The 18,058-nt window shown below is 39.5% G+C and overlaps 2 protein-coding genes across 2 annotated transcripts in view; both read left to right on the top strand.

The window, feature by feature from the left end:
* Positions 1-709: 709 nt before the first annotated feature.
* On the top strand, positions 710-4,427 carry LOC118429971 (N-fatty-acyl-amino acid synthase/hydrolase PM20D1-like). Its single transcript, XM_035840617.1, has 4 exons — positions 710-1,632; positions 1,963-2,079; positions 2,987-3,438; positions 3,888-4,427. The coding sequence occupies exons 1-4, from the start codon at positions 918-920 to the stop codon at positions 4,143-4,145; spliced, it is 1,542 nt and encodes a 513-aa protein (XP_035696510.1). The 5' UTR covers positions 710-917; the 3' UTR covers positions 4,146-4,427.
* Positions 4,428-10,377: 5,950 nt separating this feature from the next.
* LOC118430040 (glutamate receptor ionotropic, delta-2-like) overlaps positions 10,378-18,058 on the top strand; it is a 10,071-nt gene continuing 2,390 nt past the window's right edge. Inside the window, exons 1-9 of the mRNA XM_035840745.1 lie at positions 10,378-10,411; positions 10,726-10,824; positions 11,170-11,225; positions 12,507-12,698; positions 13,157-13,341; positions 14,535-14,677; positions 15,055-15,167; positions 15,632-15,746; positions 16,101-16,359. Coding sequence (XP_035696638.1) covers positions 10,378-10,411; positions 10,726-10,824; positions 11,170-11,225; positions 12,507-12,698; positions 13,157-13,341; positions 14,535-14,677; positions 15,055-15,167; positions 15,632-15,746; positions 16,101-16,359 — 1,196 coding nt within the window. The remainder of the gene's footprint in view (positions 10,412-10,725; positions 10,825-11,169; positions 11,226-12,506; positions 12,699-13,156; positions 13,342-14,534; positions 14,678-15,054; positions 15,168-15,631; positions 15,747-16,100; positions 16,360-18,058) is intronic.

Genomic DNA, 18,058 nt, shown 5'->3' with positions numbered 1-18,058 from the left:
ATTTTGCTTGAAAAATCTTGCATGTTTTGTGTAGTGTAATTTCTTTTTTATTGTAGACTATTTGTTAATGCTTAGGTCAATGGAAAAAATCCAAGGGACCTACAAAAAGTGACCGCAATAGCCAGGTGGTCGCCATGCAAAGGTGGCCGCTAAGTTTAACTGTACCCTTAATGATTTACTTGGCCTAGATTTTCACTTAGTTGTACATAATTATACAGTACTTTGAGAGCCTTTTATAATGTCTTCAATCCCTCTATAAGGCCACACCAATTTAATTTCTTGGTTCACGGATTTTTTCATAAAAAATATGGAGCGAGAGGGCGAAATAAAAATAAAACTAAAACTTGTAAAATGGTTGGGGTAAAGGTAAAGGCTAATCCAAAACATAAAGAATAAAAAGTTCTCAGCTTGAAAAAAGTACAAAAACACTATTACTGTACAGTAACAGCACCTGTTCATTGAAAATTACAAAAGTAGTGTCAGTTTTTATGTTTGCTACACCAGAAAGTTGGTGAATGGCTTCGTTAATGGTGAAAATTTGCTGAGTGGTAATTTTATTTTTATTTTTTTTTCCAAAAAATAGGAGCGTTACATACATAAAAGTGTCACAAATCTAGTCTAACACAAAAGTTCGGCTTCTTCTCGCTTCTTGGTAATAGTGAAAATGTAGGACTGTATGGGTTTCGCTATTGTCGGTTTGTCAAATAAAAGGAAATGGACAGAAAAAAATAGCCAAAAACACTAACTGAGTTCAGAATCGTGACCGTTGATTGCACTAATAGAGCAGAGGGCTTAGAAGAAACATGATACGTACATCGGTCCCACGGTTGTTTGAATAAGACAGACAAAAAAGCAATCAAAAAATAAACAGTCTGGCGTGTTTGTGTGTGTATTTACGGCGAGACAGTTTAAGCAACATGGCGACAGTGGGAATCCAGCGTACTCTATTCGCCGCCCTGAAGCTTCTGACTGTGTTGCTGGCCTTGGTTCTGATGATTGTTGTTATTACAACTTTGACCTTCCCGTCCTACCAAACCTCCCCACCGGAGTGTAAGACCACCGACCCTGACTTCATCCCTGCCGATGAGGAAAGACTAGCCCGTTTCAGCTCAGCCATTCAGTTCCAAACCGTGTCTTATGAACGCGGCGTGGGGACACCACAGGAGTTACTCAAGTTCGTCCGGTTTATCCAGGACGGTTTCCCGACGATCCACAGCTCACCGTTGGTCCGGAGGGAAGTGGTCGGGAACTACAGCTTGTTGTACCGAGTGGAAGGGTCGGACGGCTCGCTAGAACCCTACATGTTGGCGTCTCACCTAGACGTGGTGCCCATCACACAGGAAACTGACTGGGAGGCACCGCCATTTTCGGGACAGGTCCGAGACGGGTACATCTATGGGAGAGGGACGCTAGACGACAAGCATAACGTAATGGGGAGTCTAGAGGCGGTGGAGTTTCTCCTATCGAGAGGACATGAGCCCAAACGTACTTTGTACCTCGCCTTCGGACACGATGAGGAGATAGGTGGTCATTTCGGGGCAAAGGTTATCAGTGACGTGTTGACTCAGAGGGGAGAGAAAATAGCATTCATCCTGGACGAAGGAACTCCGGTAGGAGATGGTCTTATGCCCGGTGAGCATCTTATGTGCGATATCTTACATGTAGATATACATGTATTTGACATCAAGAATGATTTAAAACAATTTCTTTGTGGGAAAACTCAACTTTACTTAACCAACACCAAGTTTAAATGGGACTTAAGTTTTCCCACAATACCAAGTGAACACAGATGAACTTTCATGCTTAAACAATTTGGTCGCACATATTGTTCATAGTACGTGTCATGGTCGTTACAGACAGAAAAAGGTAATCTAGCAGAAATATTGTAGGCATTGTGCTGTAGAGAGATATGGTGATGATGATGATTGAAGAGTCCCCACAAGTGTCCAATTTTGTCTTCAGGTGTAGACAAACTTGTTGCCCTCGTCAGTGTTGCTGAGAAAGGATTCTTGCAGCTGCGCCTAGAGGTGAAAGAAGAAGGCGGCCACGCCTCCATGCCTAGATCCGAGTCAGCTATCGGTGAGAACCGCATTTAGATTATTGCTCACAGGTGTGGTCCCCTCACACGAGATTTCTTTTACGTAAAGTTGAGGGAGTTCAACGGAGAGCCACCAAATACATCTGTAACAGCTATGATTTGTTATATAGGGACAGACTTGTAACCACTAAGTTGTTACCTCTTTGTTATAGGCGTGAACTTTTTGACATATTGTTTCTCTTTAAGTGTTTTCGTGGCCTATACTCCATTGATATTCATCGGTTTGTACAAGTATCATTATCACATAGACAACTCCGTTCAACTGACCCTTTCCAACTTGTTGTCCGTGTATGTAAAACCGAAACATTTACTTTCTCTTACTTCAGCCGCATTGTACTTATCTGGAACACTTTACCTGCAACAATCCGACAACATATGTACTCAAACCTTACCATTCCATCTGTTAGGAAATTACTGGTCAATCACTATACATCCCGCACAGATCACACCTTCTCAGCTGATGATTTTTGTACCTGGACTTCTATTTGCCGCTGCTCTCATTGCTTACTTTCATGATTCACTAGCTATTTTATTCCCAACCGTTATTGAACTTGTTAACTTGTTATCAATCTTTTATTGTATTTATATGTAGGTTTCGATTATAGGTTTTTATTACATTGCTTGTAGATCTTCTGGGGAGTCGGCCTCGTAGAGAAACTGGATTTCTGTTGCCGGCTCCCCTCAGATTGTAACTGATCTGTGAAGTTTCAATAAATAAATAAATAAAACTATCTATCATTTTTGGGGAACTAGCCCATGGACTAATCATTTCAGTTGGTTTGACTCTTCTAAGGCATTATCTTTAGTAAACTTGTTCTTCTAGATATCCAGGTCAAGCCGTTAGACCTGATTGCTAGGTTATTGTGCCACTTTCATTTTGTATTTCAGGAATCCTATCCAGAGCCATCAGTAAGCTTGAGGACAACCCACACCCTAACTTGTTCGGCACGGGTCCGGAGATGCGCACGTTGGAGTACGTTGCCACGGAGATGACCCTACCTTACCGGATCTTGACCGCTAACCTGTGGCTCTTCTCTCCATTGGTCGCCTGGGTGTACGCACGAAAACCACAAACCAACGCGTTCGCTCGGACGACGACCGCCGTGACGCGTTTCAACGCGGGGGTCAAGGACAACGTCATCTCACCGGAGGCCGTGGCCGTCATAGACCACCGGATACATCCAATGTCAAGTGTGGAGGAAGTGATGGAACATGACCTAAAGGTCATCAATGATCCCAGGGTTAAGATTAATGTTATAAACAGTCTGGAACCTGCTCCGACCTCACCTTACGGGAAGGATTCTCCTACATATATGTTGCTTCAGGAGACTATTCAGCAGGTGGGTACATGTAAGCACATGTGTGTTTAAGAAGAACAATATACCATTTCTCAATTTCTAGTATATACTGTTTCTTTATTGCTTCATTTGTCTTTCGTTGTTACAACCATTAAAGCGGTTTTTTTATGTGTGTGTGTGTGTACTTTTGCGTGTGTGTGTGTTCGTGTTTCATGCATAACTTTTGAACCTCTGGATAAATTGCAATACCATTTGTTATGTAGGTAGGTGTGTGTGGGGGGGGGGGGCAAAGGTCAAGGTCAAATTTTGATGATAAAGTTTTATTGCAAATTCTTGTCCGTGTGCTAATTGCAGGTAACATGAGAGATTCATACAGTGTAAAAACAATATCACAAGTGTCTACTCTAGTCTAAAAGTAGTAAAAGGATAGTACGACTAATACGATTTAATAAGATTTGTAATAGTATCGACATGATGTTGTACACACACAGATCTACCCAGATGCCCTGGTGACCCCCACCTTCATGATTGCCAACACGGACACACGGCACTACTGGAACCTGAGCAGCGCCATCTACCGGTTCAACCCATGTGTCATGACACCGTCCGATCTCCCGAGATTCCACGGGCTGAACGAGAGGATCTCTGTGAGGGATTACGAGAGAGTCATGAACTTTTACTATCACCTCATCGTGAATATGGATAAACCTTTGGAAGTCAAAAGACATGTACATGATGAAGATCTGTAGAAAAATCCGTTCTAAGCGTTTGGTTCTGCCAGTATATTAACAGGTTCTCCAGCTGATAATTTATAATGTAGTCAGCTCTTTCGAAATTTTGAATGCATCGAATACTGCACAATACGGGTGCTTTAATCCTTTGGACGGTTTGCCATATAATCAGCGGTTTATTCAGTAAACTTGAGGGAATGTCCAAAAGTGACAGCCAAAGCCGAATTATTTACTGCAATAAAATGAAAATATATAATTTGAAATGATGCAAAATATTTGGGTAAGAATTACAAAATTAAAGCCAACATCCCATGTTTGAAGACAACCACACCCGAGCACATTGAAGATCTCACCGCACATTATGACATAGAATCTGTGACTGTCTTGAAGTTCCGAACGTAAATGTATTGACCCTAATGCTCAAGATTTAAATCTGCTACCGACTAGTACCGGTGCTGTGGTGCAAATAGTGCAAAATCGTCACTACGTAACAATATACAATTTACACCTCAAAGTTATTTCAAGGATACGGTTTACGTGAATAGGACTTAAACGACCCACCTTCTCCTTTTGACACACCGAACAAGCACGAATCATTAAGATTGAGGACCAACGAACCCGAAAAGAGAAGCAGAGGCTAATGGTAATTGTGGTAGGCTCTTTTAAAAACTAGGCAATGGGACTCTACAACACATAGAATCTTCAGTCAACGCCCTAAGCAACGAACGTCCCTAGGTCAGAAGCCCCCTAACCCAAGCTATATGTACCCATTTTCATCCGGTCGAAGTAAGAAAAAATGTGCATGAAATTGCCTTGCCCGAGAGCGCTGACAGGGATTTGATTTCATGGCCTCTAACACAGGAACGAGGACCAAAGCAGGCAACACGCTTCAGCAGATATACGGTCCAGACGTAATGATTTCTTTCAGTGCCTTTATTTAAAGGTCGACAGCTTGATTTGGCCATTTGGCCTTTTTCACCAAGGTCGAGTTCTTATGGGTTGTGATAGATGGTGTTCACTGGTAATGTAATAAAATAAAATAAAAGGTAAATAAAAACAATGCAAAAACATGAATGAATGCTCAGCCTCTGTAGCTGTACTTTTATTTGTATCACAGATACATGTATAACCGCCATTGGGCGCAACACACCAAATGCACATGTACGAGGCGAGGCAGCAGCAGGTTAACATTATCTACATTTGCCAAACCTGACCTTTCTTTAAACCTGACCGACTGCAAATGTTGTTTGAAGCTATCAAGAGAGGATGCGTCTACTGTACTTGATGGCAGTGAATTCCGCTCTAAGGTAATTCTAGGAAAGTTCAAATATTTTAACACATCAATTCTTGGTTAAATACCTACATACTGTAAGGCATGACTATTTCTTAATCTTGTCTGATCATGAGCCGGTTGATGATACTCAGTTGTTAGTACTTTCATCAGTCTATAAACGTATATAAGTCATTTTGCACCTCATGCTTAGTCCGGATAATTTTCTTGAAGTGACAGCAACTGCAGGTCTGTTTACATGTTGGTAACAACAACACCCCTGTTATCGTTGTTGGTACAGAATCTGAAAGCTTGGTTGGTTCTGCGCCCTTCACATATTTTGTAGTGGGCCCAGTCCGGATCCTATACTTACAACGTTTCGTTGTGTCTTTACGCATACGTCGCTGTGCTAAGCGAAACCAGCGAGCTATAAACGTAAGACGTATTGAACGGTAAATGTACTTCATCTGTCCGTTTCTCCCAAAAGGTACTTTGTCGATGCTGATAGGGTCAACAGGGTCAGACACTTCTATTTTACGGTTAGTGGTAACAGCTGCATTCGATGAAAATGCTACATTTGTTTTATAGTTCTAAGATGAACAACATTTTGAAGCGGAATGTAGTTTACAGAAGTAAACTTTATAGACTGATATCACTTATGTTTCCCTACTTTATACACGTATGGTACAGGCAAATTCGCATTTCTAATGGATTCATACAAACCTTTGATTGTAAAACATATCTTCTCAAACATTTTCAGCCTCATAAAGAAGCGAGAAGAAGTCGAACTCAATTTGTAGAATATTGTTCTTGCGTTAAATTGACATTATATGTCTCAGTAAACTGATCTTTTGTTGCGACCTGTACTCAACCAGTATATATATATATATATGTTTATATATACAATAAAAGTCCTTAGTCACTGTATATTACTTTCAGAAACTCTAACTTATTGTTCAGATGACTAAGGCACAGTCGGTTCCAATTCTGGCAAAGCATCAAAGTGCGCATTCACGTATCCTGGCATGAACCGATATGTAAGGACCGTTAGCCGCAGGTGCACAGTAATATGTGATTGCTAAAGAATAAATTGTCTGGTGGTAATAGCACCTTTGACATTGCAGCATGGTGCGAATGCAGCTCTACATCACAATGAAATAACCGCAGTATGGTATTTTTTTTTTCAAATTACAATACATTATTTAGAATGTCGAAAAATAAAAACTTCGAAGATGAAGCTTTAAGATTTGAAAAAAAACGAAAGATGAAGAAATTTCATTACATACAGTTGGAAATTTCTTAAGAGCTGGGCTTCAGAAGAACAGCATATTCACTCATTCAATTCCATCCTTTTTTGTCAGCCAAAACAACCTAAACAGAGCACGAACTTCACACGGCCCGCGGCATTGTACTACTCTACGTATCTTGTGGTAACGTTAGTGGTATTTGCAACCGTCCCATTGGCCAGATTTGGGCGTGGTACGCACTACTTTTACTTAAATGTCAACCCAGCAGTTCTATTGCCCATAACGTACACTTGGGCATGTTAAGCGCCTGAACTATTCGGTAGCGCCAAAATCATGCTGCGAGTTGCCATTTACATCGTTTTCGGAGTCAGTTTTCTGACATGCGACACCGATGGCCAAGGATCCCAAGGTTTTGGTAAGTACAACGCTTTCGGTATTTTCTACATGCAATCTTGGTGTAACCGTTTATTTCACTGTATGAAAATTCTATTGATTCACATACCTAAGTGCGGTCATAGAATCCTGATTAAAGACAATATATGTCTTAGCTGTATGTGTCTCCTCGAACAAAATATTTGATGTTCAGCAACTCAGTGTGCGCCGGTACCTCAGACTTGCTCTAAACACACATGGTTTACCATAGTCTAAGTCTAAGTAGCAATATAAAATTAATATTATAAACCATAAGAACTCGTCATGCTTAAACTATTATGACTTATGATATTTTTGTTTGATGAAAAACTGTTTTACTTCATATATCCAAGCCAACTATTGCTTCCACTAAGAAGGTTATGTTTTGTAATAGCGGTTGCATGTATGTTTAAATGTATGTGTGTACGTAAGCATGTTTGTCTGTATATGTTTGTATGAACGTTTGTACGTATTCAAGCTTTTTGGTGAACAGCATAATTCCAGAAGGACTGGATGTATTGTATGAATCCACGGCAGGTCTGGTTTTCTGCATCATTTGAAATCTTGGCACGTCTCAGATCCCCTCTTGAAGCTACGTTGGGCATAGATGAATGTTAATCAAATTGCGTTACATCAAGATAATGTTTTTAATTACAAAAAATATATGACAATTTTGAGAATTATGTACTTTTTAACGACCAATTACAACCCACCACCAGCTAAATTTAGACTCCTTGGGAGGTCTTGCATATCCTCTGACTGTTTTGATAATAAGCAACATAACATGGCAAATTACATGCTTATATCGTTTGCTTTACCACCATTTACTTTTAAGATGTGAAAATAGTTCACTGATAACTATGTGTGGATGATAAGGGTACTAGGCTCATCGTTGCTAAAAACTATAAATGTTACGATGATTACATCGTCAATGCGGGATGCGTGAAAGCCTACTCAAGGGGAGTGCGTAAAAGACGTAATCAAGTATGTGTCATAACGTGACTTCTTGAATTAAGGCTACTTGAAAGCTCTTGCATACCCAAGGGCTAGCGAGATAAATATATAGTAAAAACAGTATTACAATAACAAATGTCAAGCGTTAACATGGACTCTCCTCACCATACTGAAGATATGCATATACGTTTGAGATACTTTAGATATTCTACATTTCAAGTGTCTTTCCCAAAGTCCAGGTGTTGTTTTATTATTTATGGTTTACCACTGCAAGATCGTATTTCTTCTCATATCCACGACGCTTTGGAAATGCTTTAAAATGATTCCAATCTTTCAAATGTCTCATTTAGAAGGAAACGAAGCTCGTAAAACATTAATTAATCGCAACGTTATTTCATTCACTATGAGACATGTTGTGAGTCAAAAGAAATCAAGAATTTATAATGCATTTGAGATGTATCCTTTTGTCAATGAAACAAATAATTGTATTTTATGGTTAATTCAATCAAGCTAAATTCTATCTTTTCTCACCAAAGCTCCTGAGCCTACTTTCTTGGAAACCACTACATTAGGAAATTTACATAGTTTTACAAGCTCCCTGTAAAGCAAAGAGCGCACAATTCCAATCAATCCTTGTAATAGACTGTCTTCTCTCTTTACAGGATCCTAACCCTCAATTTATCGTAATGTCAATCAGAGGCATGGTTACGGCTTTAGATAGATTACATAGCGGCTTCTCGCAGTGGCCTCAACAGTATTTCCTAGCACACAAAACTGACAAATGGAAAGTAGTTCCGGTCCAACCCAGCAATTTGTAATTAGAGATCCCCCTGATACGTGGAGAGGAATCTACGTGTATGTTCTGTAGGCTTGAGTAATGTTACTGGTGACAGAATGGCCATGTATCAGCTTACAGAAGAGTAATGATTGCATATTAGAACAATTTCTTATAGATTATCACCAGGAATGTAATTTTAGCCGGAGAAAATTATCTGAGCAATTTTGGGTGTTGTGTGAATGAAAAATGCCAAAGCGTGTACGAAATCAAAATCCTAGGCAATTTAAAAGGGCACTATGTAAACAAGTCTTTGTTGTGATCTTTAGTTAGAAGTTTAGAACAATGCCAACAAAGACGTTAATTTTTCAATTTATTTATTATCACCATAATGCTTTTACTTTTCAACAAGGTCAACGATTGAAATATAATCAAAATTGACGATCACATATGTTTAAAAATGCAATTCTTTCATTATAGCTCAATGCCCACAAATACGTCATATTTTTCTTTATTTATTATCACCATAGTTTCAATTTTCCGTAGCGTCCACAATTGAAATATAATCAAAATAGACGCTCACACATGTTATGAAATGCGATTCTTCCTTTTTAGCTCAGAAGTGAATTTCGTAGAAAAGAATTTATGCAGCTCATCTCATTAGATTTATGGTGCATTAAATCACCGTGCCGTATCTGATTTATCAGTGCTATAAGGCAAATTCAAGGTTAATCCATTCGATCCTTCTAAATGTGCTTTAGGGAGATAAGGCTGGGCATCCATCATCTGTTCAGTGATGTATGCATTTGTGTTCTGTACGGTAGAAAACCTTTCCGGCTGTTGTAGGTACATAAACGTAGGAATTAAGGAATCCTGCCTTTGTACTAAGCCTTCGAACGAAATTGGATTGGTGTTATCTGTTTTCGGTGCCATTTTAATGTCACTGTATGCTTTTGTGTTCTCTATGGTAGGGAACTATTCCCACTGTTATCAATACGTAATCACTCAGTACATAAACGTAAGAAATATTTATCCTCTTTTGTACTTAGCCTTCGAACTAAATTGAATTGGTGTTATATGTTTCGGTGCCGTTTAGCTCGACAAGCCTTAGATGGATTCTGATGATATTTCGTAGTTTTATGTGTCAGGAATCAAGTTCGATAACGGGTACTTAATGGATTTTAAGGGTACTGTAGTGGAACTTCTGGTATTTACTTTTTGTATTTTAGACATGCTGCGGTCGTGGTTTTTGACTAAAATAAAGTAACGTTTGGGTCATTTGTAGATGCTGTTAAAAGAAGGAGATATTAAATCGAAAATCTACGACGCTATGTATTTTTTGTGAATTGAAATTTAAAAAACAAATGAAGCAAAACTTTTTGTCCCTGGCCTTAGCAAACGTTATGTGGAAGTCTATGAGTAGGTCGGTGGACTGAATGTAAATTTCGTTCTCGATTTCAAGGAAAGCTTATAACTTAAAAGTTTCTTTATAGGGGAAATGCAGGACGTTATCTAGCTTAAAAGCATATTGGTGTTCCGATTCCAACAAATGCCAAGTGCCTGTAGCGACTCTGACATTCAGAACTTGCCCAGATGGCCCCGGGTATTGATGCAGAACCACGGATCGGTAGGTACCGTACTGTTATATTACACATGGGGGATCGAGTGAATTTCACTGTCAAGTATAACCTATAAGGTTATATGAAAATGGTGATATCGACAGAAGTATAAAAAGTTGTACTGGGCCGCATCCAAGTCAAAGTCGTATATATTACGAAAAATAAAAGCTAAGGATGAATCTAATATATGAAATAACATGCAGTAATCTAAAAATATATATATTTCTTATATGGTAAAATTGTATGTATGTTTTTAGTCGTGTTTAACAAAGCTATATGTATAACAGTTTTTTTCGGTTCTTTATGTGTATTTATTCTTTAGGAAATGCAAGTAATGAACAAGCAGGAAGCACGCCTCTAGGACCCCTTTACCATGGCGACGGCAACCGGACGTTACGCAACAGCACAGCTCCTGTTTCCGGTCAGGGTCTACTTGTGTTGGCGTACCTCTATTTACTTGGGAGCATCTTAATTTGTTAGAAGCTGGTCAAACATGCGACGAATATGGAAAGAGTTAATGTTGCGGCATTTAAAATCGTCGTCTGATATTCAGTAATCTTCTAGTCATGTTCATTTTCTAACATAAAGACACAAACGTCACGAATTCGACAAGTACAAACGTTCTGTTGATTCTAACACAGTTGTCCTATATTTTAATTGATACGCATCATAGCTATATATATATATAGCTATATATAGCATCATAGTTATATATATATATATATACTATATGTTTTGAAATGCTTGGAACTTTATGTTACATCAGGCCGCAAGATGTCCATGAGGGCTACGGCTAGTTATCTCAGAGTGGCCGTTTTCCAGGTAAGCAGCTAGTAAATTGAAAACTGCGTCGTATTTGCATGCAAAATAAAGTTGAATGTTAGTAAAGCGAGTTTATCCGACTAACAAGCCTATGTAAGTCTGTAAAAATATATCTATTCATTTCCTTTTTATCATTTATTTATGCACGCTTTTCTTCCCCACCTCGATAAGTAGATAGATGCATTGATTGATTGCTACTTTGATAGAAATACAGATATATAAATATAAAGGTAAGTTACGATTTGATATTCACAGATCCAAAGAAGCTCCGCTTTCTCCGCTACTACGGGCATACTACTGTATTGTGATTGCTGCATAAACGTCGAAATAAGCTCTTCACGGGGGATTGTATTATGAAGAAATATTATATTTTATTCTTTAAGCAGTACCCAGAGTAATCAGAAAAGAAACTCTCAGAAAATGATCGATACTCAAGGTTTTATGGCAGTTCAGTAGAAGCAATTACAAAGGTCTCTATAGCGTCGTAGTTTCAGCGGCCTCCCCCAGATCAATAGCAGACGGCGAGTTCGACTGACATGGCCCTAGTAGGTCATTGCCAAAGTAGATAATAGCTAAAGCAGTTTTTTGCAGACGTGAAAAATAAAAGACAATGATAGCACAAAAGTTCATCTGTAATGGTGGTTCGCACAGTACCTGGCTATATTTTTTTGTTTTAACACATAAAAGTGCTGTATCGAGTGTGTAACGAGAGCTACTGCTTTTTTAGATTTCAAATTCACCCAGCTTACGTGACCGGACTCACCAACTTCCACGAACGAGTACAAAATTCTTTTAACATACTTTCCCAACATATGATGTGAGCAATGTGGCTGGAAGTCTGTAGCAACACCCGGATCTGGGCAATACTTTATCTTAAGGGCAGTCCCAAAATAATTTGTATTTATTAAGGTACATAAACATTTATCAGATATCAGACGGGAGACAGTACAGACTTCCAGCAACCTTTGACCTGGCGCTTACGTCCATCTTTTGGAAAATGACGTGTGTTGTAAAGGTGCACTCTCACTGCACTTGCGTCAAGTTGCGTCACTGCGGGGTTCGAAAGATACTCAACGAATTTCAGAGATAAAGAAAGAATTTTATAATTTCGTCGTCTTCTAAGTGATACTTTTACGTATTACGCAATATCTAAATTATGAGAAATTGGAGAAAATAACAAAACAGTGACGCAGTTAACGAACGCCACAGTGACGCAAGATTGACGCAAGCGCAGTGATATTTCTCCTCAAGAAATGTTAATCCTTTATCATGTGCTGTCAGGAGGAACCCTTCGTTATGCTGAAGGAAACCTCAAAGGGACGGAAGTTTGTCGGCTTCTGTATAGATCTTCTGGAAGAGCTGAAGAAGACGATGGACTTCCAGTACATTCTGCAGGAGGCCCCGGATCGCAAGTCTGGCAACGCTCTCGGCAACGGCTCATGGGACGGTGTCATAGGAGAAATAATGAAAGGGGTGAGCTTTTATGGTATTGTATTTCATGGTATGTAATAAGGTCACGTACATTTCATGATAACGAAAATGAAAAAAAAAACTGTTTAAAAGAGGGAAGGGTCAAACACCTTTGCCAAAAAGACATTACAATTATCATAGATAAAGCCTTCGGAGATACTCTCTACGGCATTATTGAAACTTTTTATGAGGCGATGTAGGTCAAATACGTGTTAGGGTCAAATACAGGCCTGGGGCAGGGCACCCATCTGAAACACAATATCATAAGTGTCGTAAATTACTTTTAACGATTCTGCATTTCTATGTATAATTTTATTCCGAATCGTTAATTTGTGAAGCTAATCTAAAAATTTATGCAATTTAAAAAAAAAAAAAAAAAAACGAAATTTCAGCTGAAAAAGCTGTTGAGTGTTGTCAAGGAATTGTACATTTTCAAAAATTAACATTTCCTATTTCTGCAGAATGCTGATCTAGCTACTGGGTCCCTAACCATCACCTCCCAGCGAGAGGATGTGGTGGACTTCACCAAACCCTTCATGGAGTACGGGATTGTCATGGTGATGAGACGGAGCGAGGACACGGAGAGGGACACCTTCGCGTTCGTACATCCCTTCTCAGGGATGGTATGGGCGGGCATTATTGCAAGGTGGAGAAATGATATTTCAATATGAAGCAATACTAATTTGATTATGTATATAACATCCTTTGATCGCCCCTAAACTGATGGCAGCGTTTAAGGAAAAAATAAACTTGGGCGAAAAACATTGCCTGCATGGTGAAAGCTAATAAGTGGTCATTATGTTCATGACCTTTCTGATGTCTATCTTTATATGTCGTAGCAAATATAAATAGTATATGCAAGGATATATAACGTCCTTGGTATATGTTTTATTTTCATCTACTACCACCCATTTGAAAGCCATATAAAGTTACTGTGTAGCGTCTTTGAGTATTTTCTCAACATCTTGAAAGGCAACGGTAAAGATGAAAAACAGGTAACAGTATTGACATAGCCCCTTTGAGACCGTAAGGGCAGTAAGGTGTTATCCACTGTGTCTATAGGACAAGGTATTGCGAGACAGAGCCCATCCCTCTTATTCCACCGCTTTTCACCTCCCAAAATGAGGCCATGTACCTAATTTCACACCTGAGTGGAGGGAGGAGGATTGCGTAGTGTGCCTTTTCCCTGGACACGACGTCTAGCTAGACATGTCGGGATTTGAACCCTTGCCCGTTAGATCCCGTGATCACTAGTATAATCGGCAAATCAATAGTCCTGAGACAATGAAAAATGATGTAAAAGACAATGATTGTATTCATCACTATCTAATATGTTGTTTCCCTGGACACGACGTCTAGGTAGACATGTCAGGATTTGAACCCTTGCCCGTTAGATCCCGTGTTCACTAGTATAATCGCGCGGCAAATCAATAAACCTGAGACAATGAAAAATGTTACAAAAGACAATGATTGTACTGATCACTATCTAATATGTTGTAATGTAATGTTGCGTCGTGTGTGGCGTAACTGGGAGAGTTGGACTCGAGACCTAGAGGTACCGAGTTCGATCCCCGCCGTGCCCCGACGTTGTACATGTGCCCTTGGGAAAGGCGACCTTCATTACTTCACTCAGGTGTAGAAATGGGTTAGGGATTAGACTTAGGGATTTGGGAGGTAAAAGGCTACCTTTACCTTCTGTCTGTACTTTGTATGTAGCACTGTTAAAATAAGATGCTAACTTGAGTGCAGTGCTACACTATCCTCGTCTGTCCCAAAGCAAATAAGAAAAAAAAACATATGTTGTAATTTGTGGAAAATTTACCCTTTTCTTCCTACCAGCATGTTCGCAGTGGGTATCCTGCTGTACCTGACGAGCCGTGCCCGGTATCGCCTGGGTGTTCAGAGTTATCACGCTGATAACGACAGAGACTTCAACCTCAGGAACAGTCTGTGGTTTGCCTACTGGTCACTCATGAGGAAGGGTGTGTATCTTAACTGCTGTTCACTACACTTGCTGCTTTGAGTAGGATATTACCGCAATATTTGTAGCTTTATCTTGTGCATGTTACGTGCGGGGGTGATCAAGAACTCAGCGGCCTAACTCAAAAATAATGAGCAGAACTCTAATTTTAGAGACATTTCGATAGAGTATAAACTTTACTTAATACCTAAATCTAAGATATGATATGCAAGAGAAGCATTTTAGAAGCTCAGTAACTTTAGGAAGAGAAGAAAAAAGGTTTGAATTCATTTTAAATGATAAGGTCTTATAAAAATAACGCGGGCATTGCTGTCTAGAGTCTTATAAAGAATGCAGAGGACAATGTTGTTAAGATGCAATTCTTGCTTGATCCGATAGGTGGCGAGCCTCCGCCACGGTCCCCGTCCGCTCGCATCATCACCGGTGTCTGGTGGCTGTTCGCCCTCATCGTGGTCTCCACCTACACCGCCAACCTCACGGCCTTCCTCACGGTGAGTGTGTAACCGTACATTGTCCATCTTCTGAATACGCTTCAATAGTGGGATCTGAATACGTCTTTTTATGTGTCGTGATAGCTTTATAGCTTTTATATGACGTCCCTACGAATCTATTACAGTAGAATCCAGTTAATTGCACAACGGATTAACGCACACTTCTGTTATCTGTACGGAATCCCCAAACCCCAAACCGGTGCGGTCCAGCTAGAAAACTTCGCATTATTGCACCCGTCTGATAATTGCACGAAATTCACTGGCAAATAGGCCGTGTAATTAAATGGCTCCTACTGTATTTAAAGTATCGAAAAATGCCGTTTTATAGATGCATTATTGCATTATTCAATTGTAAATACGCAATTTATGTGTTTTTCAGTACATTTCATTGCAATGTAATTCAGCCACTAAGTGCTTTGATCTTGAGAGTGCTGTGTCGAAATAAACCATTGATACACATGTAGGTGAGACACCTCAGCGTGCCCGTGTCGTCCGTCGAGGACCTCGCCGCTCAGAGCTCCATCCTGTACGGAATCACTGATAAGGGCTCATTATTGGACTTCTTCAAGAATCAGGAAGGTACTACATATTTGAAATTATATGCAAGACCCATTATTGTTTTATAGAACTTTCAGGCTTTTGCGCCGGAAAAATTAGAGAAACAACGTTTTGAAACAAATGTTTAAAATAAGTACTTAATATCCTTCTGGAAAATGATTATACCAGTGCTATACTAAAGGTATTCATTTCGCTGATGATGCATTACCGTTCGTAGATCTTTGAATAAGTTTTTGTCGAGATTTAGAGTTCCCCACGAAATAATGGCACTTGATGTCGTATATATTTGATGGCACTTGATGTCGGATACGGAACATTGTCCAAATTTCATCTTTCATCTTTGACTGCTTCTATATCTGATTTGGTGTTTCCCAGGTACGAACTCTGTGTATGAACGCTTGTGGCAAGCGATGAAGGCAAGACCTGCGGAAAGTTTCGTCAGTTCTGTGAACGAGGGAATGCAGCGGGTCCTGACCAGTAACTACATCTTCATGGTGCATGGTCCGTACTTCCAGAACAAGGCCAGGAGTGACACCGAATGTAGGCTAGCCACTGCAGGGGCGCCTTTCCTGTACCGTGGGTACGGCATTGCCACACAGAATGACAGCCCATGGACGGAGAAACTCTCTTTAGAGTAAGTTGTTTAAATGATCATCTTGGGTGTAAAAACATTTTAGGAGCATCAGTTGTGGTATTTAGGAATATAAAGGTCCCACTTTCATAGATTTAATTCACGAAACACCCGTTCAAAATGCTATGACATCACACTTACTATAGCTTACCTTAGCAAGCTTACTATAGAATACTCAGTCATGTAATGTCATAATTATTTTAGCCCTAGAATTGCTTTCAAGTACTCTGGAGCGGTGTACCGAAAGTGCGAAAAGGAACGAAAAGGAACTTGCGAAAAGGAACGAAAAGATCGGATAGGAACGAAGTATGAAGCAACTTGAAATAAAATCAATGGTAATGTAAGGCAACGGTAAACTGTGATCGGCAAATGCATATGAAACGGGCTTTATTTTGGCATTTTGCGGCTTGCTCCACGAAATTCCTATAGCCCCAATGGTTCAATGGAGGAATGGATATTGATGAGACCTATCTATGCATATCTATGCTCATCTACTTGTTAATGTGGTTATTACATTCCTTAGAATATCCATATTACATTTATATTATAAAATTTCACAAGAAGGAATGGATTATGTCGAGAACGATTGCGCATATTTTATCATAAAAAGCCATGCTATGTGGATATAGTTGTTTAAAAAATGCAATGCTAGCAAAGTTACAAGTATATGTATTGCACAATTTGTAAGAATTTGACCTTAGAGAAATATAGGTCGCATGTTCGAACCCAGGGAAGTCGACGATCGGAAGTTCGAGCCCAGCATGTTGGGAATTATTTTTCCTTCCTTTTTTTTCACACTTTCATTAATATTAATACAACGCCTTAAATTTGTTTTGCAACAAGGACATCTAAACCCGGCATTGGGATTTTTTTGTCATCAGCGAGGGCCTGATGTCGGTCGCAAGAGGCAGAAATTTATTTGTATTGAATATGACGGAAAATTGTTGACAGAAATTGTATTTCCCAATATCCTTTGCACAAATTCCTCACGTTGGCACCTTTCTTCCCGCCAAAATGATGAATACTCATGGTACAACTTGATGAAATCTCTTTGGTACAATGTATATATGTCTATCCTTTCACAGCTTTTCTTTCGTTGTGAACGAGCGAGAAGATATGTCTCCAGTCTCCAGAAAACCATGTTGTTGGCCCTGTTGAAAGGAGCTGTCATGCTCGTGGAGCAGCAGTTTATTAGCATATCTTTCCTGACCGGATTTCGCGGGTCATTTGCATGCGGGGCTGCCCTCTAGGGAGAATAAAAGCCACCCAAATACAACAACAACGTTACAATCTTGCCTCATCCTGAAAATGTATAATAATCGATATTTATCTACCACCCACTGAATTTTAGTCCTTACTTTCTTATCTCAGTTCCGTTTCTTTGTATTTCGCAGATCTTCAAAGAATAATTTAGCCACACAAAAACAACAGCCTGAAACAGCGCTGTAAAAATTTGATATTGTCAAATTCTCGGTAAAATAAAACACGTTTCATATGCTTCTAACGCCCGCAGTACCGATTCCTTATATTCTCATTGATTTTATTTAAGTTTGCTTCATACTCCGTTCCTTTTCACTCCTTTTCGCACTTTCGGTAGCGAAAGTGCGAAAAGGAACGAAAAGGAACGAAAAGGAAAGTACCGAAAGTGCGAAAAGGAACGAAAAGTTACGCAAAGGAGAGTACCGAAAAGCGAAAAGGAACG

Source organism: Branchiostoma floridae, chromosome 14 (genome assembly GCF_000003815.2).
Source record: "Branchiostoma floridae strain S238N-H82 chromosome 14, Bfl_VNyyK, whole genome shotgun sequence".
Classification (NCBI taxonomy): Eukaryota; Metazoa; Chordata; class Leptocardii; order Amphioxiformes; family Branchiostomatidae; genus Branchiostoma; species Branchiostoma floridae.
The sequence above is the reverse complement of the archived record's forward strand: the minus strand, read 5'-3'. Positions and strand labels throughout refer to the sequence as shown.

Excerpts from the sequence above, each read along its gene's own strand:
- LOC118429971 (XM_035840617.1), top strand. The coding sequence starts at position 918 with ATGGCGACAGTGGGAATCCAGCGTACTCTATTCGCCGCCCTGAAGCTT. Across the intron at positions 2,080-2,986 it reads TAGATCCGAGTCAGCTATCG|GAATCCTATCCAGAGCCATC; the intron begins GTGAGAACCGCA and ends TTTGTATTTCAG. Across the intron at positions 3,439-3,887 it reads TTCAGGAGACTATTCAGCAG|ATCTACCCAGATGCCCTGGT; the intron begins GTGGGTACATGT and ends GTACACACACAG.